This window comes from Patiria miniata, unplaced genomic scaffold, assembly GCF_015706575.1.
Source record: "Patiria miniata isolate m_02_andy unplaced genomic scaffold, ASM1570657v1 HiC_scaffold_22, whole genome shotgun sequence".
Classification (NCBI taxonomy): domain Eukaryota; kingdom Metazoa; phylum Echinodermata; class Asteroidea; order Valvatida; family Asterinidae; genus Patiria; species Patiria miniata.
In genome coordinates this window covers 709,455-734,686 of record NW_024037061.1, presented here as the reverse complement: position 1 = coordinate 734,686, position 25,232 = coordinate 709,455, and the positions used below count along the sequence as shown (strand labels likewise).

The 25,232-nt window shown below is 43.0% G+C and overlaps 3 protein-coding genes across 3 annotated transcripts; 1 reads left to right on the top strand and 2 right to left on the bottom strand.

Moving 5' to 3' along the window:
* Positions 1 to 542: 542 nt before the first annotated feature.
* On the bottom strand, positions 543 to 1,793 carry LOC119730599 (G-protein coupled receptor moody-like). The gene has a single exon (XM_038203581.1). The coding sequence runs from the start codon at positions 1,791 to 1,793 to the stop codon at positions 543 to 545; it is 1,251 nt and encodes a 416-aa protein (XP_038059509.1).
* A 6,064-nt stretch (positions 1,794 to 7,857) lies between these two features.
* On the bottom strand, positions 7,858 to 8,898 carry LOC119730598 (neuromedin-U receptor 2-like). The gene has a single exon (XM_038203580.1). The coding sequence runs from the start codon at positions 8,896 to 8,898 to the stop codon at positions 7,858 to 7,860; it is 1,041 nt and encodes a 346-aa protein (XP_038059508.1).
* A 2,140-nt stretch (positions 8,899 to 11,038) lies between these two features.
* Positions 11,039 to 24,575, top strand: LOC119730566 (DNA mismatch repair protein Msh2-like). The gene is made up of 20 exons (XM_038203543.1): positions 11,039 to 11,144; positions 11,273 to 11,322; positions 12,644 to 12,679; positions 13,130 to 13,217; positions 13,789 to 13,934; positions 14,217 to 14,423; positions 14,529 to 14,804; positions 15,382 to 15,502; positions 15,937 to 16,050; positions 16,599 to 16,852; positions 17,502 to 17,616; positions 18,359 to 18,504; positions 19,111 to 19,282; positions 20,510 to 20,573; positions 21,185 to 21,407; positions 21,951 to 22,118; positions 22,321 to 22,412; positions 22,819 to 22,973; positions 23,304 to 23,488; positions 23,729 to 24,575. The coding sequence occupies exons 1-20, from the start codon at positions 11,111 to 11,113 to the stop codon at positions 23,888 to 23,890; spliced, it is 2,808 nt and encodes a 935-aa protein (XP_038059471.1). The 5' UTR covers positions 11,039 to 11,110; the 3' UTR covers positions 23,891 to 24,575.
* The last annotated feature ends 657 nt before the right edge of the window (positions 24,576 to 25,232 follow it).

Below are 25,232 nucleotides of genomic sequence, written 5' to 3'. Positions count from 1 at the left end.
ACTTTCATCAAGAAGTTATTAATTTCAAAGCTATTTTTAAAATTGCTTTTTACAGTGCTTTTTTTCAGTGGAATTTGTGATGTAAAAAATTGTTCGATGAAGAAATGACCGTCCTCAATCGTCTGCTATAAGAACCATTTTATTTTTTTTTTGGTGAATTTTGCCCAACAAGATACCTGCTCGCACCAATTTGACTGTACATCCAAGTATAAATAGGTAATTGCACGGCTTGAGTTGGTTGTTTGAATAAGCTCTTTTCGCGTTTGTGTAGGTAAGTACAACAAAACGGGCTGTGTGACTCTCCAGAATTAGAAAGCTATAAGTGAGATGGCCTGCTTAGCAGAGGTAATAATGTCATAATCCATTTAGCTTAATATTAACACCTTTTTTGATGAATGCATTCTAAATCCATATTACATGCACTAACAAATTCACAAGATGATTTTTCTTCCAAAAAGCCAGCAAGGGTTATTGTTGTCGCAAAATATAAGTTTCAGTTACTCGACGGAGTTACAGGACAGAGTCAATACATTCTGGTGATCTTACTCTGTGGATTTTCGACCGCACATCTTCCGTAGGACATCTCGAACGTCTTTGCGAAACCGCCGGTTGGCCACCCCGTAGATCAGTGGGTTCACGGCGTTGTTCAGGAACATCAGGTGTAGGACATTCCTCATGATATGATAGACGGCATCGTGGGGTCGACCGGCGAATGCCATCCCGACGAAGATCCAGTATGGGATGTAAGTCAGGAGGAAAATCAGCGTGGCCAAGAAGAGCATTCGAGTGGTCCTCCTTTGAAGCGTAGCCGGCGGGCCGCTGCGGGTGGTGGAGGCCCGGGGTTGCCCCGCGTTGGTGGTGGACAGCGACTCTCGTTGGGAGCTTCCTGGACTTTTGGACCCTCCCCGGGCCAAAGTGGTGCCCTGAGCTCCACCACTCGTGACATCTAGAGACCTTGACAAAGATGTGACGCCCGGGCTTCGTGTTTTGGAATCAAGGAAAACTTTCCTGGGAGCTCGGGATGGAGGGGCGGTGTTAGCACTGCAACAAGGCATCTCCGGGGCTGCAATTGCTGGAATAGTTCCAGGAGGTTGTCTGGTCTCGTACCGAGAGACGTTCCGACGACCAGACGCTGAAGTATCACTGAGAACCGACGGATTGTGACCGGCTGTAGTCAACCGATTTACGCCGACCCGGACGTGTTTTCGGATCGCCGCGTACACCCTCCCGTAACAGACGAAAACCACCAGGACATCGAAGAAGTAGAACAAGACTTGTTTGGAGAACACCACCATGTACCAGTTGAGGTTGCCGGAGAGATAGACGAAGAGGGGGATGTTGGTGCATAATGTCAAGCAGCAAATGAAGACAACTGCTCCACAAGATCGCCGGTGGCTCAGCAGTCGATTACTATGTCGACAGATGCAGTCGTAGCGATCTAAGGCGATCAGGGCCGTCATCAACGCGGCCGCAGTCAGTGAAAGATTGTTGACCACGGTGATGGTCACGAACAGTCCGGTGGGCGGTGCGCTGCCTGAAAGCTCGATCCCCTGGTAGACTACCTCGCAGAGGCGCGCCAGGCAGGCGAAGAGATCGGCGGCAGCGAGCGCCATGATGAGCACGGCGGTGCTGGTCCGACGAGGCTTGGCCAGGAACACGATCAGGATCAGAACGTTCCCCGGAACACCCAAAACGACAATCAGAAGATGCCACACAAACACAATCACAGAGAGTTCAACGGCATAAAATGCTTGATTCCCATCCATGTCACTCTCAGATGCATTGAAAGCCATGGTCACAAAAAACTAACGACAGATCTTGGATATGAAACGTCCAGCCGGCAAAATCCCCTGAACAGAAATGCGCTATATTGCCAGCTCAAGTTAACCATATAACGACTGGATGCTCGAATCCAAATTCAAGAGGAGTATCAACAGACCGTCCGAGTCTAATTAGCGTGTTCTGTCGTCGGTCGGTTTTTAGACTTCAATTCCCGTCGTGGCTTCTCTGCTCAGTCCAGTGCCGGGCCGACCCGCGTTGAAACCCCAGTCAACAAAAAAACCGTGTCAGCAAATCTTGAATACGTTTAGATAGCAAACCCCTCTCAACGGAAACACACGTCGGCTTGCCAGATCTGCCTTATGTGCAAGACTGAAAGTGTTACGAGGCCACATCTCTGAGAAGCGTGTAACGTTCTCACTCTGTCTTTCAGACTCAACTAAAACTGCGACAATGGATAGCCAAAGCTTGCGGGAGACTGACGCTCGACGCATGAGCGATGCACGTAATTTGTTCCGATCGGTGACATGCATCGCTGGCGCGCCACCATTATCTCAGTGACGCGAAGATCGAGGAGGCAGGTCTGTTGTAACTGAGTTTTTCTGTGTGTCCTCCGTGTTCGGTCTACCTGGGGAATTCTCACTGTATCGTGTTTAGTGAAATGTCAGGCAATATTCACGCGGGAGAATTGATAATTATCGAAAAGTGCATGACAGAATCTTTGTTCCGCTCCCATAAATTCGGAATGGAACTGCATATCATTTACACGGTGGCTTAGTTGGAGGCGTTGTGGGTGCATAATTGTGCAGTACGTTTTTCGTAAACGTGACCTCATCATAAATTCAGTTGGCTAATGGTTGATTAATTCAAACTGCAACGATATGATAATTTTCAGCGTCATAGTGAGGGTCACAGTTAGCGATCAAACGTAGCATTGAGCCGGGGTGGGGCGGATCTGAGGTGGGGGGGGGGGGCGCGAGGCTATGACCCCAAACAGGTGTCCATTTAAACAGAACAGTGACCAAAAGAGGAGTGTATAAAATTATAGACGACTCGCGACCGTTTTTAAATCGATCAATTCCCTTCTTTTATAGGGATTCATTTAATATTACTGAAAAGAAAGGAATGGGGGAAAGTGCGCCCCCTACGGTCAAATGAGATTCAGCCCCTCCCCACCTCACAGCACACGTGTATATGAAGGACATGCAGGTAACGGTCTCATGCTTCTGATGTTATTATTATTGGATGCTATTCATCATGACAGTTTTTCCGTGATGTACCTGAAGATCTTATTAATGGCCAACTTGACAAGCGGAGACGTATAGGCAATACGCACGCCGTACGCACATCGGATTTGATAAAAATTACTTTGACCCAGTTCCCTTTAAGGAATGAATGAATGAATAATCTGCCATATTGAGTCTTTGTTCAGACTAGTGAGACTGCCTTTGCCCAGCTTTTCGGATTTGTTACGGTAGGTCGCCAATTCCCCTCCCCCCCCCCCCCCCAAGTCCCGTTTAAGATTTTATTCCAGTAGACAAATTAATGTAACGTGATGGCGCATGGAGCAAGCTACCATCCATGTGATTCTTGCTGACTGGCTGAAATGTCAGTACGTGCGGAGAAATCCCCAGGAAGAAGTTAATATGTTCCCATACAGCATTGGTTCACAAATTGATTACGGCAATTTCAAGGCAAATGTGACTTTTCCCCCGTCTTAAAGGCTTCAGTTGGGGACCCGGTAATTTCGCATGACTGATCGCAGAGTCGGCGGCAAAGTCGCTTTTCAAAACAGCCGCAACCGGGTCAAAACAACTGGGAGATTTATTGAGAAAACGATGCGACGCGAAAGCCCTCATTTCGGTAAGGCCCGTTCTCATACATGATAAGGTCCCTACGGAGCTCTGGAGGTGCCATCCGAGATGTTGAGATGCTGAGATAATTTCACAAGATGGCTACATCTAACATGTTAGATGTCAACATACAGATATATTTCATCACGGGATGATGCGTCGTAAAAATAGCATGTCGACATCATCATAATAATGTATCTAAGGATGACGACATCCAATGCGTAGGATGTCGACAAACTGAGAAACTCACCACGGGATGATGACATCTTGAAAATAGGATTGCTTTCTCATAACTCCACTAAACAGCATTCGAGGGTATATCAGGATGTCGTCATCCCATAATAGATTATCTCCGGATGTCGTCATCCTACTTTCATATGTCAATATCTGAACAAGTCGGATGGCACTTCCAGAGCTCCGTACCAAAGGTCCCTTTTAGTGCTGGAAAAAAATAGTTTTGGACAGAACTCCAAAACTGGGAGGTTTTTTTAGTAACTATTTAAAACAAACGTTCTTGAAAATGATATCACACCAGGTGCCATGATTTCACAGAATGCTTGAAAGTTGACACTGTTATTTACTTATAGTTAAGTAAGGTATTTCACAATAATTTGGTAGTTTTGTTTTTTGATCAATGTTTGAATTGTTGTATATTACCTTTAAGCCAGGACCGCAACGTAGGGGTCAGTGTACTCCAGTAACGATGTGACAAGAAGCAGCCTTTATCATGACTAAGATCATGTTTTCTTATACCAGTCTCCCTTTGGGAGAACATTATTAATGGCGTGACCATCCATTATTCTCAAAGCATGCGAGACCATGCACGCTCCTTGACACTTCATCACTCTTCATTGTCCGAAGCGCAATCTGCCCCGATGAAACTGAGATCTAATCACGTTTTTATCAAATTAAGAAAGGCAGGGAAGCATCAATGTCTTGTGATTTGTGGAGATCGTATTCCACGCCACAAGCGCGCCTCAGAAGAAATAAGCCCCATTTCAGCATCAGTCTTCCTGTATTTAACACGAACTTTTGCCGCAAAAAAATAATCGCTCTTTCGGCCAGATTTTCACAAACCGTATAGCCAAAATGATGCCTATTTTATCATACTTGACGATCTTAGCATGCGATATGAGATTTTGCAGGGATCAAGTTCCGTGTGCATGCAAACTGGCACGTATAATATAAAGAGTTAGAAATTCTGAGTGATTGCAAAAGGCCTCGTGGCTTTGTCACTAGGAGTAGCCTCCGTTCCATTCGCATCGTGTGTCCGCTGCTCAGTCCATTGCCGGGCCCGAGTCGCGATAGCCTTGTCCTAAATTCACAACGTACCGCCACAGCTGCATCCTGCACAGTACGCCAATCTCCATAAAAGGAGTTGTTTATGACTTTCTCGCGAGCTGGACTCTCCATTATAAAGCTAGTAGGGTTTTCGAAAAACATGAAGTGAAATTGTTGACCACAATCGTTGGAAATTAACGGTTTGACTTGTGTTGATTTTTAATTATCAGCATCCAGACTCCAACCGGTCTTAACCGGTCTTAAACAGAGTGTTTAAAACCTCTAAAGCACACATTTATTCTCTTATTAAAATATCTGCCCGTTGGATAGCAACTTGAAAAGTCTCGTTATTTAAAAGCATGAACAGTATCCTCAAGAAATCTACACGGGTTGATCTTATTGCGTCCCTATAGGCACTGTAAAGTGCCCATAATCTAGTTAGGAGATCATCCGCATGCTCTCCAAATGGCGACTGGTGAACTATACGTCCATTAACAGTTCTTAACGAAAACAAATATTGACAGGTCCTTTGTATTTACACAAGCGAAGGCGAAGCGGACGCATTTTAGGCTTGACAGGTTCAAGTTGACACGGTTGTTGATCACCAAGCATCAGGCGCACTTAACTTCTTACTACAAGACAATCGTCATTAACTCAAGCCGGGCCTGTTATGTATGGCCAAAAATGTTTGTTGAGTGGAGTGCCGGTCCCATTCATTGTGCACACAAAATGCACAGTCGGGACCCAGGGTTTTTGTTTGCTATAACCAGAACTTGTATTAACAGGTATCACGAAAGTCGACTGTATACTTTGATCAAGAATCACTCCAAATCAGAAAACCATGACTTTTCAATGTAATAAAAGTCTCAATTAATGTAAAAATCTTACCCATCCAAAATACCGTATAACATCATGATAATAAGCAAACTGAGAGACAAGTTTTAAGAGAATTGGACATACGAATTCACAATGAACGCTATAACTCAACACGAAATACACGTCAGAACTATAAAACAAAACGCCCCAAGTACAACATAATAATCCAATACTTGCTATATTTGCGGCATCAAATCAGAATACAAGAAGCAATACACTATAAGACCTACTGACGTAATGGCTTTATAAGTTGTTTTTTTTACATATGCGTTTTCCTACGGGAGCGAAGTCGGGACGCCAGACGAATTAGGGGCCATCTGCCACATAGGAAAGCGCACGTGATACACAGATGGAGTGACGTCATTAGGTCTCGGGTCTATTGATACCCTCCCAGGCCTAGGGTTATTTTTGTCTTGGGGTTGAAAGCAGACCCTAAGGATGAGGTTGGAATGAGAAAGCAGTCACTGGTAGCGTACTGTTCGACGCCATGGGGACGAGGTTGAGAGGATACGCCATTATATCCTCGTGCGCCAGCTCTGGTCATTCTGAAAGTTGGCGTCGAGGCCGCAAATTGCGCATTCACGTTTTTCTATTTGTGTTGTTTTACATTTGGGGCAGTTAATGTCAAAATCCGATGAGGAAATGACAAATTCAAGAGCTTTATCAAATAATAATGACACTGTTGTACATATACGACGGGAAGTGTGAAAATGCAAATAAGTATTACCCATGGCAATAATGAAAGGTATCTCAAAAACAATTACCTTCAAAGAACACTTGAACTGTCCATTTTCTCTTGATGAAAACACTTTTCATTGCACTGAGTGCATGGAGAACTTGTACTCTGAACCGTATATTTGGATATTGTAATAACGCCAAAATGGCATTTAGGTAAACAGTGTCGAGTTTATGTGACAAGTGTTTATTGAAACCTCGCATAATGATATACATATATCTGAAACACTTCGCTTGGAGTACTGCCTGAAGCCTGAAAGGCAGACATCAAACGAATACGTGCTACAACATCGTCTGGGGAAATTTACTTGACGAAGAGCCGGCGACTGCGGCGTATAATGGTCTGCGGATCATGCGGATGTCGGTGATACATAAATATTTTCCCATCATCCCCAACCTGATAAAGTAAAAAAATAAGCGAATTGCAAAAAGGAATGATTGTTTTTGAGGACGATTTGACGTTATAATGGACAATGTATGTGTAAAAACACGTAGCCCAATTGGGTGTCTAATCTTTGAATGTGAGTCCCGCAACAGCGTCATCCGGCCAAGTGCCACCTTTAATATATCCGCAACATGAATATCAAGCTACATACACGCGCGTTGGGTGCTCCGAATGACCTGGGTAGCGCTGCCAATATTCCCAAGGCTGATGATCAAAACAAGAAAGGGGTATTTCGCGGCCGCGCTACTGTATTTGTGCAATCTTCGCGCTATTATGCTCAATATTATGTAATAATCGGAACGGGGAATTAAACCCATAGCAATAAGAACTCTCTTGCATCCGTTTCAATCTTGAGTGCCAGAGTTGTGCCGACCGAACCATTTCAAAGATTTGAACCGAAATGAGACATGATGACGTCACTTGTGAACAGCGTGACGTCATCAGAAATCAGTCCTATTATTAGGGCCTATAAAGAAAAGCTCGACTTGGAGTGATATCCTGTGTCGGAAAATGTTCGTAACAACTCCACGGTCAAACTTCGTCTGGCATGTCTGAAACCAACACGTATTTGGATCGGCTGAGGTCGCTGCCGTTTGGTTTATATTATGCTCCCAATACCGCACGCCACTATGGGTGTAGGCCTACTGCTCCACGCTACGCCCGACGCAAGTACGGTGTCAGGTTTTCCGACATCTTCTATCAAAGTTACATCACGACAAACCAAATTCTAAAATGGACAAATACAGATACGTGTCCTTATTTGGTTAGGCATACAACAATAATGCGGTATCGCGTATTATATTATAAGTCAACTATGCTACTTTAGAAGGTGCACATTCGCGGCAAGCTTACACCTCCCTCAAGACTCGTCATTTTTTTATGTTGCAGTTAACCAGTTTCTGCGGATTTGCTGTCGGCTCCATTATTTGTAGTTGGTCCTTGTTTTGCTGACTTTGCCTGCGTCTTGGATCTTACTATAATTGATAGGCCTACATTATCTTCGTTACGTGGCTCGGTCAGACTGGGAAAACACGATTTCAGCAAAGCCCGCGCACCCCTCTGGAACTGCTTGTACTTGAACGCATAGATGACGGGGTTCACGCAAGAGTTGAGTTGAGCCAGGACAACAAAGATGATGAAGAACGCCCCCTGCAAATTCAAGTCCAGTCCAAAGTTGTACATGAAGAACGCGATTTGACTCGGCGACCAGCAGATGGTGTACGTTAAGAAGACGATGAAGAGCGTCTTCAGCGTGTTGCGTCGGGCGCGAAGCAGGGATCCACTCATACTGTTGTCTCCTTGTTGGCTGGTTGACGGCTCGGCGTGGACGATAGACGAGGCTTTCTTCAGCTGAAGGATGATATGGATGTAGCAAGATGCCATGAAGATCAGAGGAAGCAGGTACTCGATGAGGAAAGTGATGGTGCCATCTACCCGAAGAGCAGTCTTCGAGAGAGTAGCAGGCACGCACTCACCTTTCTCGATTTGGTGATACACCACAATGTGGAATTTGTAACCGATTGCCAGCAGCCAGACCACAACAATCATGGCAGTGGCGCGTCGGATACTGAAGTAAGCTAGGTACCTGAACGGGTAGACGATGGCAAAGTATCGCTCGGAGGTCAGCAGGACCAAGTTGAAGGTGGAGGCAGTGAAGAAGGTCCACAGGATCAGAGACGTCTCCCAGACGTTGCACTGTAAGAAGGCAATGACTCTGTTAGGGCTCAGCGATGAAATATGAATATTACTCTGTAGGATCATCGACAGAGAAGCAAGGAAATCGACCAACGCCTGGTTGAAGATGAAAGTGTTGGTCAGCGTCCTCATGGCTGGAACTTTAGCAATGACCACACACACCAAGCCGTTCCCTGCAATACCTAAGATACCCGTGATGGTCTTTAAGATTTGAAGAACTGTTGCAGTGTCCATCTTGCGTGACTGGCTTTCAAACTTTGCTCTTAAGATTTTAGTCTTTGCAGGTCTTATTGTCGTTTTCTTTTTCACAATCTTTGGTGGTCTGTAATACCGGTTGTTGTCTAACAGATAGGCCTATGATTCGTCAGTCACATCGGTATTTTATGGGTGTGTTTTACAGGACCACAATATTTTACAATCGTTAGTGAATCTACTATTTTTGATAACGTTAATTATGCACAAAGTGAGCACAAAAGCTTTGATCAGCATAGACATCCTCCAAAGATGCGAAATGAAAAGAATTCGAAAATCCCAAATTGCGAATTTGAAAGCACGGCCTGTTCCTTACATTCGCAAGGGATGATGTTAACATTGACTAGCGTACATGCCCCATCTGAGCGCGTTGGCTTTTTTGCATTGAAGCTCTACTAATTAAGTCACATTATTTTAGTCACTGAATACCTAACCGATCTTGACATTCCAGGGACAAAGACGAAATATGCTTTTAGCGACGAATGTTTTGAGATAATGTATATAAAATCATTCTGGATGGATGAACACAATTAGTGATAATTATGCTTCCATCCATCAATCATAATTATTGAACTTTTTAAACAAATATTTCATTTATTGGCTTTTGCGCTTAACTGCTAAAAAAACCTTTGTTTTTGTTCGAGTTTACGAATATGCTTTAAGCGATGTTTTCAATTGGTACGTTTGCAGCTATTATTGACCTTTTTACTAATAAATTCATAATTATGCACGCATGCCCATAAATGGGCCTGGCGTCAAGAAGCGACGACATCGGTCCATTGCAAATGTACAGAGGTCCAAGGTCATTTTCTCGCAATTTCTCCAGGATTTCTTTTTTTATAGAAAAAGCCAAATTGTGCATGCATGATTTACATATAGAATAATCATTTAAAATTTATGTAAATAACAAGATAACAAATATAAAAGGTGACATTATCAAAAAGTTCAAAATACACAATGTGCTCCAAAAATGTTTAGTTTAAAACGAAAAGGATTACTATAAAAATCACTGGTCAGAATTTCATGAGAAAAAAATGGAACAAGAAGTAAAACATTTGAACGCAAAATACTGAAAAATAATACAAGAACCACTGAAAGATGTCCAATCTGAGTTAATATTTCGAATCCTTCCCCCCCCCCCAAACAAAAAAACTGGGGTCCGCTCATAAATCCGACGCCTCATAGATATAGGTCCGACGCCTCATAAGTCCGAAATTTCGGACTTATGAGGCCGCGGTCGGACCTATGAGGCGTCGGACCGTATGATACGGCCCCCCCCCCCCCCGAAAAAAAAAACTACCCCTGATCAGTTTTCAATTTGCTTATGATTATTACATTTAGTGTAATAATATTGAAGTTTGAAAAAACAAGTGCGACTGCACAATAATCTCTGGCCGTCTTGCATGAAAGTTTTGCATGAAATTATACAATTGGTCACTTGGTCACTATTCACCCTGTCCGTGATTGCCAATTGAAATAACAATTTCCCATTTGGTTGAAAGTCACAATGCAAAACAATAGTGACCTTCATAATGCAATGGTATCCTTACTCCAAGCCATGGAGACTCATAAAACTGACACAGGGCCAGAGGCAGGGGTGATGTATAGTGACAGGGACTGACAGCTGTGTAGAAGCCCCCTAACTTCCAAAGTTCGTATAGCACAAAAATACCACGTGGCTATATAAGGCCAAAAAAAAGTCTCTGATTTCTGGTATGAAGCTTGCCCCAAAGTATTTAATGCATTTTATTTGGTTTTTTTTTGACAGTTACAATTTGGTAGGAGTGGGTAAGATAGGGGGTTCGTTTTTGGTCACTTTTTTTTGGGGGGGGGGGACCGACCGACCGACCAACCGACACCCGAGTGACTTGTTATAGCTCTGTTGCCAGAGCTTAAAAATCAGTGTCGATCTGTCGCCACTGCGAATACATTGTAATATGCTTCTGTATAATAATGTATGATTTTTTTTTTCTGATGCAAGAGCGCCGCCAGTGGGAGCGTAATGTTTGATGCAACGAGGAGTATGAGGTTAAAACAAACCCTGGATAAGAGGTTGAACACGCGGGAATTTTTTCGCGCCGGATAACTCCAAATGGTACGTACTTATTGATTGGGCAGTACGCCGCGCATTGAAGAATTTAGACCAATCCAATCAAGGGCCTTCAAACGCTCGGCGAGGTAAACAACATTCAAGATGGCGCTGCAGTCGAAACAACAACTTTCGATGGGTAAAACAATCGAGTTATTTACGCATTTGCATTGACTTTTCGCAGCATAGTTTTTAATCAAATTATAATTTAGGTTTCTGGCCTATATTTAGTATAAATCATGTGTTTGTTGATATTTTGTCTTGCAGACAGTACACAGGAGCAAGGTTTTCTAACTTTCTTGCGTTCGATGCCCGAGGTGAGTATTGCCTGCGCGTGCGATAGTCTGTGGGCGTGGTTGGCATTGTGGGGTGGAATTTGAATGTCTTGCTTAGGCTTTCACAGATATTTAAGAATAAGACAAATTGGAAAGAATGTAGTGGAGTCATTGCAGAATACCCCGCCACTCGGAAATACACCCCTAAAATAAATTCTCTGGCTACGACTCAGTTGAAATCACTGGAAAAGAAACAAGTCCATGTAGGCCTATTGTCAGCTACGCGGATACTGACATGACTGAGTGGGGGTCCCCTTGAGAACGAAGCAACACAAAATGAATGGGAGTTGCTGAAAAAAATTCTAAGTCCAAACCAACTACCCTAGCATGCCTAGCTGTTGCCAGCTACGCGGATACGGAGTGGGAGTGCAGTGGAGCATGACGCATTTATTGAGGGCAATCAACCGTGACTCTGTAGCCAGCTACGAGGTGCGTAGATCGAGTGGCGGGGTATTCTGCATTTGTGCCAATGTAGTATCCAGATGCCACTTAATTCAGCAGTTGTCATGGTGTGATTAAAGTCTATGGACTATCCCATGGCCATGCCTATGACCCGAGAGTCAGAACATTTTCTAAGTATATCCTATTCTAGGCCTGTGAACGCTGCTATATACATAACCACGCTTCAATCTTTAGTAAAAAATACTCGATTGTGATCCGCAGTTAGGCCTACTATACTGTGATGGAGTGACCGTTCTAGCCGCATTTTGGGCTACATTTGACAGAATACTTGCATACAAATATGAGTTGTACAGAAAATTTAGCAGAATATTTTTGGAGGCCGCCTCCTTTTTTTTTTTTTTAATTGGAAAAAAAAAAAAACCTGAAGAAATGACAAATTTTAAACAGTGACATCATTTTGGCCACTTTGTCGATCTAGCCCATAATAAAGCTGGTATGTCATTTCCTGCGTCCAAGTGGCGGCCATTTAAAAAAAAAAAATGGTGGCTATCTTAAAAAGTAGCCTGGTTGGTCGTTTTGGAAAATGGGTCGGGGGCCATTTTGGAAAAAAAACAAGAAAATAAAGGGCCTTCTTCCTTTTTTTTCAAAAGTTAGGACGCTAAAAATGTTTTTTTTTTATTTGGCCTAACAAAATTGGAAATGTTTCTCACTCGTCCCAGATTCATGTCTTTTTAACATTTTTGCAATGACTGACCTTCATTGAGATAATACATGGCATCAGGATGTAGGCCTACTAACATTCTTTCTGAAAAATCCAACAATTGTCGTTCACGTCACACGCATTTTGCTTTTTTAATTTGATTTATTCTGACTAGTATATTATTTGTGTTTCCTTTCCCAGAAACCTTCAACAACATTCAGAGTTTTTGATAGATCGGTAAGTAGATTTTAATAAAAGAAAGTGATGTTGTGATGAAAGAGAACGTTGGGCAAACATTTCAGGAATGCACATACAATAACGTCCCCTACATCAACACAACCAGGAGTCAATGTGGCGCGATTTCTTGATGCCGCAGAAACTGCATTGAAGTACTTGAAAGTTATATTTAACCCGCAAACCACCCTAGATACATTTACTTCAACTAATAAGCGCAGCGTTTAGAGCAACAACCGTGCTATAGCTGAGCCATTGTTGAGCTCAACTCAACTGAGTACGGCACGGTAGTGACATGACGTTAGAAAGGGCCATACATACTGATACTTTTCCTAGGTTATAATGGTACAAACATTTGATTTGCCATCAGTAAAATTTAGTGCCCCAAATTGCCTCTTTTTACCAATTTTCACCCGTTTATTTTTTGTACTTTATATTGTTTACCGTTGTCAGGACTACTATACTGTCCATGGAGAGGATGCGTTATTCGCTGCCAGGGAATGCTTCAAAACACTCGGTGTCGTCAAATACTTGGGATCCGGTAATTAACATTTTGCGAATTGTTTTTCTGACATCCTGATATTAAAAAGTCACAGACAGTCACAGACAGTCCAAATTTCCATCCACTACCCCTGCTGAACTTTTAACACAGGCTAGTCACCAGCCGTCAGATCATATGTCAAGCAAGCACTGTGACTAGTCAAAATCAGTCAACAGACCATGAACAGACAAAGCAGGCAAGTTGCGGTCACAGCTGGCTTACCAATCACCCGGAGTCAAAGCATAGCTGTATCAAGTTACTTTATTAACAGTCAGGGCCAGTCAATCCTGCTTTATGTAGGCTGGGAGCTCTTAACTGTTGACAACAGTCACTTCTTTGATTTTTACTGTCTGAAAGGACTACTTGGCAGAGAATGTATGGTTGCATAGGAGAGTTAATGAGTATCGGGCATGAGATTTTTCAAACTTTAGTCTGTAATGAGTCTTTGTAAATCAGAGAAAAAGATACTATCAGTGTAGAAGGGGGCAACTTGCCTTGTCTAGTTGCTTTTTCTAATACTGTACCTTGTTCTTTTTGCCCTTGTGTTTTGTTTCTGTGTGTGAATTTCTAGGTGAGAGGAAAATGGCCTCCGTGATCCTTAGCAAGATGAATTTTGAGAGTATGGTCCGTGATCTGTTGCTGGTGCGCCAGTATCGCGTGGAGGTGTATCAGAACATGGCCACTGGGAAGGGTAACGACTGGCAGTGTGCTTTCAAGGTGAGAACTTGGAATGAGTAGTAGTTGAGTCACTTGAGTTGAGTTCCAGTCCGAGTTTTTGAGTCATTTTGGTCAGGTCTGAGTCACAAGTCATGTGTTTTCTGTATACCTTCACGGTTATGACTGGCAGTGTGCTTTATGAGAGTATGAAATGAGTAGTAGTTGAATCGAGTTAAAGTCCGAGTTTTGAGTCTTTTGAGTTCTGAGTCAAGAGTCATTTGTATCTTTTCTGTATATCTTCACAAAACTCTGTAAAATAACATGTTGTTTTTTTTCTTCCAGGCCTCTCCTGGAAACCTGACCCAATTTGAAGAAATCCTCTTCGGCGCCAGCAACGACATGTCCGCCTCGGCCAGCGTGATAGCGGTCAAGCACGTCTCTGAGGGCTCTGCGGGGCAGAAGATCGTGGGAGTTGGATACGCGGACGCCACCCTGAGAGAGTTGGCAGTGTGCCAATTTGCCGACAATGAACAGTTCTCAAATCTCGAGGTGAAACGATGGAAGAAGTGTTTCTGTACTGTTCATTTTGTACTTGTTACAAGAAAATCCCAGATTCATCTTTTCAATATTTTTGCATTATTTGTCAAATTTCAGGCTCTGCTTGTCCAGCTCGGTCCCAAGGAGTGCCTCCTGCCCGCGCAGTCAGGCGAGGGCGCTGCAGAGTCCGCCAAGCTGAAGAGCGTCCTTGAGCGGAGCGGGCTGCTCGTCACCGAGCGTAAGAAGGCGGAGTTCGGCACCAAGGACGTGGAGCAAGACCTGAACCGGCTCCTGAAGGGGGCAAGCGAGGAGCAACGAAATGCCGCCTCGCTTGCTGAGATGGAGAAGCTCCATGCTATGGCATCTCTGGCAGCATTGATCAAGTACTTAGAGGTATGGTACCATTTTGTTTCAGTGTAGTGGTTGTAATGAATATAGGTGCTTTAAATTTGCGTTTCTCGTGATATTTTTGAGTTTCATCCCGTTTTTTCTAGTAAGACATTCACTGCTGCATGTGACATGGATCAAAGAAATCAACCCATGCTTAGTTAATAAATTATTACTTTAAAATTTTGATTTATTGACTGCCAGACAATAATTCCATCCTCACAGGATAGGCTGGTTCTCGCCCACTGACCTGCCATTTTGAAAGACCGGTGGCGAACTGGTCAAAATGTAAATTCAACTATGTGACTGGTGAATGGGTATCCGCTATCCAGTCTTTATATAGAGATCAGTGTTCTCGCCCCATAATCAATATCGATAATGTACTGTTCAGCAGCCAATCTACTCGAAAATGGATCCGGTTGTGACCAAAACAAAAACCTTTTTTCAGAGGGTTACAGACGTCCAAATATAAAAAAAAAAAATTAAGAGGTTTTCTGGCTGGAATATTACATACAAGTTGACGAGTTATTAAAGAGCATCGATAGAATTGCTGCACTCACTTTGTCAATTTGGATGTTTTCAGTTGCTAGGCGATGAGAGCAACTTCAATCAGTTTCGCTTGAAGACCTTTGACCTCAGTCAGTACATGAAGCTGGATTCGGCGGCTGTCAGGGCATTGAGTCTACTCCCATCACCGCAAGACGGTAAGATCAGATGAACAAATACCAGCTCGGTATGGGCTTTGTGCGCACCCTTCAACGGCCAGTAAAGGAGAGTTGGGGGGGGGGGGGGACCTAGACCGGTTCCCGGTCCATCCACTCCGTATTTCGAATGATCCAAAGTAATTGGGAACAGGGATTAGTCTGGGAGACCATCGCAAGTTCAATTCGAACCTCAATCCGACGACGCCTGACGCTCACGCGAAGACTCTGTGGCTATAGCTTTGGCACATTCAGGACAGTACAGTACGTACACGCTGTGTGTCCCATCCTTACGGCTCTCAAAAGTGTTAGAAAGTGATTCCAACCCATGTACCAAGGCACACGAGTCCAACACTGTAACCATAACCATTTTCACTGTAACCATTTTTACTTTCTATTCATGACTAGACATGTTTTCCTATTTTTTGTTTCCACAGCTGGCAACAAGAACGCATCACTTTTGGGCCTGCTCAACAAATGCAAAACGCCTCAAGGCCAAAGGTTACTGGCTCAGTGGATCAAGCAGCCCCTTGTCGACAAAAACAAAATAGGTCAGTTTCAATATTTTTGGAATAATAAGTCTCCAAATTCACACAACTATTTGCTGTCTATTAAATTTAAGTTGTAAAAGTTTTCAGATGACTGCAAACAGCCGTTTGCAGTCATTACCCACACATGCGGTTATTACCCACACATGCGGTTCTTAATTGTCAGGGGGCTTGGTTTTGGCTGGGATTTTTAGGGTCAATAGTTCAACTCTGGTTAAAGGGGCTCACACCACTTTATTTGGCAATGTTTGAATGAGGAACTTGTTAAAAATATGAAATTTTACGACCAACAAATGTCAATGTAATTTTAAAAAATAGGCAAAACGGACAGCACTTTGGAGTATGTTGCCTGCGCAGAGTCATTTCATTTCCTTTATAATTAAATGTCTGAATTTACTTTTTATTAAACAGGAGGTAGTGAGTTTGAGTCCTGCCGGAAAAGTTCAAGCTTACACATTTTTTTACAAGCTCTTGGACAGATAGCTATCAAAAAATCCTTCTCAGTTTTGAGAACCTCTGTTAGCTCGCTGTTTTCGCCTTTTGCTCAACAGAAGAAAGGCTGAACATCGTGGAGGCTTTCTTCAACGACACCGAGTTGCGACAGACCCTCCAAGAAGAACAGCTGAAGCGCGTCCCGGACCTGCAACGCCTCGCCAAGAAGCTACAGCGCAAGAAGGCCACGCTGGAGGATTGCTACCGCGTCTACCAGGTGATAGAGTTCATGCCGATGGTGCTGGAAACTTTGGACAGACACGTCAGTAGCAATAGCGGTCTGCTCCGGGAAGTCTTCAGTAATCCTTTAAAGGTATAAAGGTCATAGTTCATGTTATGAATTACATTAGCCCTAACTCACTAGGGTGCAGTCCTCTTACCCAAACAATGCCAACACATGTGTACATGCCAACATTGGCAACATTTTTGCAGGTGGAGCAAACAATTGCCACCAATGATGTATTTTACTGTGTAATGCCGTGGCCTCGTAGTCTGGAGCATTGAATTTGTGGTCTGCAGGTAATTCTGCAGGTCGTGGGTTCAGCCTGGGGTTATGGTGCCTGTGCCCTTGGGCAAGGCACTTTGTCACTCATTGCTTCTCCCCACCAAGGAGTAAATGGGTACCTGTGAGGGCAGGGATGGTTATTGTGATTGATTTTAGCTGCTTTGCGCCGAAATGGCAGCATGAGCTGTATACTCCCCAGGGAGCTGAGATTGTCTTTGGAATGTTTCATTGGCCCAATGAGCAGGGTAATAATGATGTAACGCCTTGAACACCAATACTGGTGGATACGTGCTTCAGAAATGCGCATTATTATGATTACTGTATCATTTAATATGTCTTATTTTTGGTGCAGGCAATTAAACTCAACCAATTGTAACTTTAAGATTTATCAACTTCTTGGGATTGTTTTGACTTGGCTTTTCTTTATGATGAACGTCATTTATAAATACTTTGACAGGAACTGCTGCTAGATTTTGCCAAGTTCCAGGAGATGGTGGAGACCACGATAGACATGGAACAAGTGCAGAACCACGACTTCCTCATCAAACCGGACTTTGATGAAAACTTGACCAGTAAGTCCACGATTCCTGTGTTAATAAGGGAATAAATGTGTGCTCTGGAGGTTTTTATCACTCTGTTTAAGACCACTTAGAGTCTGGGTGCTGATAATTACCCGAGCCGGAGGCGAGGGTAATTATCAGCACCCAGACTCTAAGTGGTCTTAAACAGAGTGATAAATACCGACTGAGCACATATTTATTCCCATTCATAAATACCTTTTTGGTAAAAAATATCAAATAATTTGTTCAAAAAATACCGATTTGTTCAACAAGTTCACTTTATGCTTTTTGAAACATCCCTCTAGCAAAATAATGGAGTGTTCAGCTGGCGAGTAAGATGTAAACAGCTCTTTTATGGAGATTGACGCGCGCGTGGCATGTTCTGAGCGATGTCGCGCAGAACGCACCTGGCGCGTTGCGTTTTGAATTTAGAACTAAAAAATTCTGACTCGCTGGTAGTGTTGCGCATGCCTACGTGAGGATTGTGAACGTTCAAGCAATGAAACGGTCAGAGGCACTGGATTTTTAGGGGTCTACATTTTATTGCGACACTGGAAAAGTGTTTAAGACCAGCTAGCCATGTCTTTATCATCCGTTTAAGACCGGCCACGTGACGGGCTCTCGACCAATAGGAATGGCTAAACTGTCTGAGGTATTTATGAATAAGTGTTTACATTTTTGCTGCATTGATACCACCTTTCAGTCATTGAGATAACATGCAAAAAGTTGACTTTTCTTTCTGCCATTTCTTTAGATTTGCGAGAGCGGATGGACGGTCTCGAGAACGACATTCAGGGCTTGCTGGGTAAAGCAGCGAGAGACTTGGGTCTGGAAGCCAACAAGACCATCAAGCTGGAGTCCAACAATCAGCTAGGATACTTCTTCCGAGTCACAAGAAAGGTGAAGCTCCTCAATCGACTGCCGCTTACTCCCTGTAATGTCCGAAACCATCTTAGCACAAATGGTTTTTATGGAAAACATAACAAATTCAGCTGGCAAATTCAGCTACCATCACAGCAGTCAAAATCAATCAAGTGACTGTTTTCAACCGTTAAGAATGGCTTTGTTAATTTGATATGGCAATGCTTTGACTGGAGGTGATTGATATGCCAGCTGTACCTACCAGTTTCTCTTTTGTCTGTTGATGGAATTTGACTAGTCACAGTGTTTACACGAATGTGATCTAACTGTTTTTTACTAGTCTGTATACAAATACATGGCAGGGAACGTGGAAAAATGTTTACTGTCTGTGACTGATCAAACATCAGGTGGGTTGATAAGTAAATAGAAATACATGCACAGTGTTGTGCAGTGGCTAAAATGTTCTTTGGAAACAAATCTTTTTCCTTTATTTGATCAGTCGTCAGTTCGGTGAAAACTTTCCTCTTCATATGTTACCATACTGTTATAAAATTTGCAATCAAATTCTAAGTCAATGACACTGTACATAAACAATGTGGTATTGATAACTTTCCATTTTATGAAATTTAACCATCTCATTTATAGGAGGAAAAAGCTCTGCGAAACAACAAGAAATACACCACCATCGATACCAACAAGAACGGCGTTCGTTTCACGCAGTCCAACTTACGAGGATTGAACGAAGAATACATGGCAGCCAAAGAGGAATACAACGAAACACAGAAGGCGGTGGTCGCAGAGATAGTGGGAATCTCAGGTAGGAATGAAGTTAGGGCCCACCTCAATTCATATTCGGGACGAGTTCCGGACAACTTGTGAAAACTGTATCTGGTTCTTGGTTCTTGGTTGGTTCTTCTCCTAAATACTCCATGTGGGAGTTTATACAGGAGGCCAGAAACACCGGGGCAAACCCCTTCTCTAAGCAATAAGTGTTTACTGGGTTCTTTTACGTGCATTTATACAACACACGGGACCTACGGCTTAACGTCCCATCCGAAGGACGAAGCAATAATGGTTAAGTGCCTTGCTTAAGAGCACAAGTGTCCGCCGGCGGGCTCGAACCCACGTCACTGTTGCCTCTGAAACACCAGAACATGAGTCCGGTGTTCTTAACCGCTAGGCCATGACACTCCATGACACTGGTATTAGTTGCAGGATTCTGAACAACTTGCCCCCAATCTTCCTGCAATGAAGTTATCAGTATTGGCAAGTCAAGCAGTTGCTAATGAAAATTTCCCCGGAACATGTCCGGGACAAATGCAGAGCTTCTTCCAGACAAAGTGAATGATTCTACCTGCAACTTGGGCCAAGTTCGCGCAAGGACTATAGTTGACCAATGGTTAACTAACGTTTGCCCGAACTCTGTCTAGTCGACGGTGGTTGACTACGCTAGTCGACTATTTGGAACCAGCCTACTGGGGTTGGTTGCTTCGCTGGTAACCAATAGCCGTGCGCATTCATAACGCTAGCAGAGAGCCAGGATCCAGAAGTTTTGCGATGACATTTTGACCAGCGTTTGACTAGAGACGTTCGCACGTTGCTATTAGTGCACAGGCGTAAGGTACGTCACAAATCAACCACTAGTCGACTAATGGTCCTTGCCCGAACTTGGCCTTGGCTGGAACTCGTCCCGGGTATGAATTGAGACGGGTCTTAAGTTGAATTTTCCAAAATGTTGCTTGCAGGGGCAATGGAATTTGTGAGGCGCTCTGGCAAAATGAGACAGAACTGGGCAGAGGTCAAAATGAGGGTTTCTAAATATTAGGAAGGAGAAAAATACAGTACTGTTTGTTGCACTTCAATCAGTCATTCCGTTGACAAGTTATGGCTGTTGAAAGTTCGCATTTTATCAACACGTCATAAAGTAAAATACTGAGAAAAAGGCCTTTGAAGTTTCAAGTGTTGTAGTCGCCAAAATTGAAAGATGCCAATTGTTTTTCCTGAAAAATATGAATTTCATGATTTTTATGATTTTAAATTCCAGCTGGTTATGTCGACCCCATGCTTAACCTGAGTGACATCATCGCCCAGTTAGATGTTCTTGTCAGGTAACATTTGTTCTTAGATGTTATTAGATGTTCTTGTGAGGTAGCATGCTTTTGCTTAATATATCAAGTATAGTTTATTTCAGTCATATTAAGCTGCTTAAATCCTCAGGCGACACGCTATCAGTGATAATACAATGTAGAATATGTGTCCCAATTTGAGGCAAAAGAACAACTGTGCTGGCATAGCTTGATATCCTCAAATGAGTAATAAACTTAATTTTGTTAAAAACGAAATTTTTGTGCATTTTCGATTGAATGTTGCAGTTTGTCGTTTATGTATTTGTTGTTATTCAGCATTCAGCAGTGTTTTTGTATATTTTCCATTATGTTATTCATCAACTTATTTTGACTATCTGGAATTTAGCAAGGATGGGCCACAAAAGTCTTTTCAATCATTCCAGTGGGGCCCCTTGGTAGAAGATAAGCAAAGGAATTACAGTTTTAGTGGTGGGAGGAAAACCAAGTTTTCCAAGGAAAACCCACAGAAACAGGCAGGGACTGAAAACCCAATCCACATATTGGCGTAGTCAGGATTCGAACCCGGGTCACAGTAGTGGAAGGCAAGGAAAGTCCCGCTACTCCAACCTGATCCCCTTGTCTTACCCCCACAGCTTTGCCCACGTCTCTGCCCATGCTCCCGTCTCCTACGTCCGACCCACCCTGACCGAGAAGGGTCAAGGAGTTATCAAACTGGTGCAGGCTAGACATCCCTGCTTGGAGGTGCAAGACGACGTGGCGTTCATCCCAAACGATGTGACCTTCGAGCGAGAGAGACAAATGTTTCATATCATCACGGGACCCAACATGGGTGGGAAGTCAACGTATATCCGACAGGTAAGTAAAGGAGTAAACGTTTACTTCAGACTTCAGGGTCTCTCAATTTTTTTTATTAGTTCTTTACACGTTGTAGTGCTTTTTATTGATTTCTTCAACCTTTAAAATAGGCAGTCTCCTTTGACTTCTAACGACCCTAGTTTTTGTAAATGTGAAGAGTATTTTTGGTAAACATTGCAATTTTCTTACATGGTATTCCACTTCGTGCCAAATGAATGAAATGGTTTTGTGCATTGATACTGCAGTGCGGTGCAATGCAATGGTAATTGTCGCCATCTGCAATTTCGTGTCACATTTTGTCATCGCCTATATTTTACCCAAAATTTCTCTCAAACAATAAAAATGCTAGCAAGGTTCCAAACTGGGATGTCCCGAAATCTGATACACTTTTTTGAATGTAGTTTCGGCAAAAAGTCACCCATCCATTCAAGTTGTAACAAATCAGAAACGTCTTTAATACAAAGGATTTCTTAGACATCTCCAATTTTATAAGGCAAGGTCTTGTTCTTTATCAGAATTTCATCTTATTTTTCTTTTCTTTAGATTGGTGTTGTAGTTCTGATGGCTCAGTTGGGTTGTTTCGTCCCATGTCAGTCGGCCGATATCTCCATGGTAGACTGCATCTTGGCCAGGGTGGGTGCAGGGGACAGCCAACTCAAGGGAGTCTCAACGTTCATGTCGGAAATGCTGGAGACGGCATCGATTCTCAGGGTATATTCAATCAAGATTGCAACTTTCACCATTTTTGTGATGATTAAAAAATTGAGCAATGATGACTCATAGAGATCAAAAGGCCTGATTTTGATAAATATGCCGGGGTCAAATTTGAACAAAGTGAAAGCTTCCTTATATTATTGGACCCAAACGGAGTTTGACGGTTTTTCTGGATTTGGTAATTTTGTTTGTTTTGCAGACTGCCACTGAGAACTCTCTGATCATCATTGATGAGCTCGGGCGTGGGACGTCAACCTATGATGGCTTCGGCCTGGCCTGGGCAATCTCGGAGTAGGTTGATTAGTCATTTCTCTGAAACTTTTGAATTACGAAAGAAAGAATTCTGATATAATAGTGTAACAATAATGTGATGCATGTACCACTTGCTGCTTTTTACCAAAGGTTTCAAAGCGCTTCACAATTATTACCCCTGTTCATCAGGCCACGAGACCATTTTTTTCTCTGCAGCAGCTCGAGATAAGTGACATCAGGTCTCTACCTTCACAGGTACCCATTTATACTCCTGGATGGAGAGAGGCAATTGTAGTAAAGTGTCTTGCCCAAGAACACAAGCACATTGCTCCCTGTCCGAGTTTGAACAGACGTACCACGGCACATAGGTCGACACCCTAACCATTGGACCACAGCACTCCATGGCAATATTTCCAAAACAAATTTATTTTGTCTCAATTTCAAGGTACATTGCTACGAAGATCCAGGGCTTCTGTTTGTTTGCGACTCACTTCCATGAGCTGACGGCGCTAGCAGACGCTGTACCTACCGTGAACAACCTACACGTGACAGCTCTGACGAGCGACGGTCAACTGACATTGCTATATAGGGTCAAACCAGGTATGTGTCTGTCTGTTTGTGGTATGTCTGTTTGTAGTCTGTCTGTTTGTGTGTCTGTCTGTCTGTATGTCGCAGGTTGTTTAAGTGTCTGTGTTGATTGATTCAGAATGGCTATATGTGGAAGTCTTCATGTGTCTGGTCTGCACAGTGGGCCCGATTCAGCCCATACATTGGTGTTACAGAGTAATCCTATACAATAGCACTGCCCGACTCACAAGTGACAGTCAGTCAGTCAGTGAAATAGAACAGGTACAAGGATGAACTTCTAGGACAAGCAAAAAGTTGTTACAAAAAAGTCCAAAATTTAACAAAAAATATGAAATCTTGCAGGTGTGTGCGACCAGAGTTTTGGAATCCACGTCGCTGAGTTGGCCCACTTTCCACAGAAGGTGATAGACTATGCCAAGATGAAAGCGGCTGAGCTGGAGGACTATCAGAGCATCAGCGTCTCAGGAGCTAGCAGTAGGGAGGGGCTGGATGAACCAGCGGCAAAGAAGAGGAGGTCGAACAAACAGGTAAATCAAACATCAAAGACACGTTGGACTTTTAAATGGAACGTATCCTTTTGGCTTTGAAACGTGTTTCTCACGAAGCGATTATCGTTGGAAAGATCTTTTAAAGGTAGACAATTATTGCTCACACAATTATACCTTGTTCTTTTTTTTCCAGGAACTTTAATAGATATTTTGATCCAAGCTGGAAGTTGACAAACTTGGACAAAAACATATTCAATTCTCTCCACTTTTCTTCAACAGGATGGAGAGCAGATTATCCAAGATTTCCTGGACAAAGTCACACAACTCGACACCGACAAAATGTCGCAGGAAGATCTTTACACTGAGCTGCAGAAACTAAAGGCTGAAGTGGAGGCTAAGAGCAGCCCGTACATACAAGATCTGCTGGCAAGGTCAACATAAAGGGTGGTCTGGAACCAGACTATTAACCCCTGACCCGGAAAGGCTAGTCTTATTCTTCGGTACTCCAATAATATGTGATAGCATTGCAGCTTTCTTTTTTAAATGTCAATCAAAATGCTTGTTACCACTCTAGGGGCTGTAAACCTTGCGCACGCACACTGTAATAATTTATGCCCTGATTGTCTATTGTGTGATAAAATGATAATGAGGGGAAAAGCCACTTCATCCTTAACCTTCCCAACTCCATCAAAATCCATCCCCCATTTGGTGGATTTTGAGGGACTTGGTCCTGCAGGCCTGGTTTGACTAAATATTGATGGAGTATGATGGACTTGGGCCTGGAGGCCTAAAGCAAAGCATGCATTGGAAGCAGTGTTTTTGATGGATTCTGGCAGACTTGGTCCAGTACTTACTAAAAGACAGTAGGGAGTTAAAGGATTAAATATATTGAATGAGTACAAAGCATTCATGTATTCTCATATCATCTGTAGCTGATTTGGTTATTAAATTAGATGGTTTATTACTGTGAAATGCTGGTTAAAAAGTTTGATGGTTGAAACTTGCCAACTCAAGGACGGAAAAGATATTTTTGTATGATTGATGATGACTGATTAAAAGCCGTCATGATAAAAGAATAAAGTGTTATTTCATACATTGCAATATATTTTGCAAATTTTGTCAATTGAAGCTATGTAGAAAGCGTAATGGTTCCTATGGACACCATTCTGTATCAGCAAGAGTCCAAAAATTGAAGAACGCGTCCGCCATCTTGGAAAATGGGCCATCTGGGACCATCTGGGGGGGGGGGGGGACCTCAACCTCATCCCCAGTGCTTACTTTATTTCCAACTTCATTTCTAATAGTAAGCCCTGGATAGGAAACTTTCTTCCTGTATCCTGATTCGATATCGCAATTGGCTAGTAATGGATTTTTATCGTGTACTTGGTGTTGTTATTTACAACGTGCATTACATGTTTTCACGATCATTGTAATTATAACATCCACGCCTTCTCAAAAATACTCCTTTCCTTTCCAATTTGCTCATATCAATATGAAATGTGATACTGCATATTGGCGCAATAAGATTGCAACATTTTAACTCCTGGCGCAATGAATTGATTCTGTTTTTACCCCAGACACTGCAAACACAAACGCTAATGCAACGCACAAGCAGGCACCACACTGTTCCTCATTCGCATACGTGTTCAAAAATCTTGCACATGCAAATGACCAATACCGGGGGAGAGAGCAGGTAGTGGTGGGCGCGTACTGCTTGACACCCTGGGGATGAGGTTGGGGGCCTTTCATTTAAAAAAGGCCTGGACGAGAAATTATATTCGTG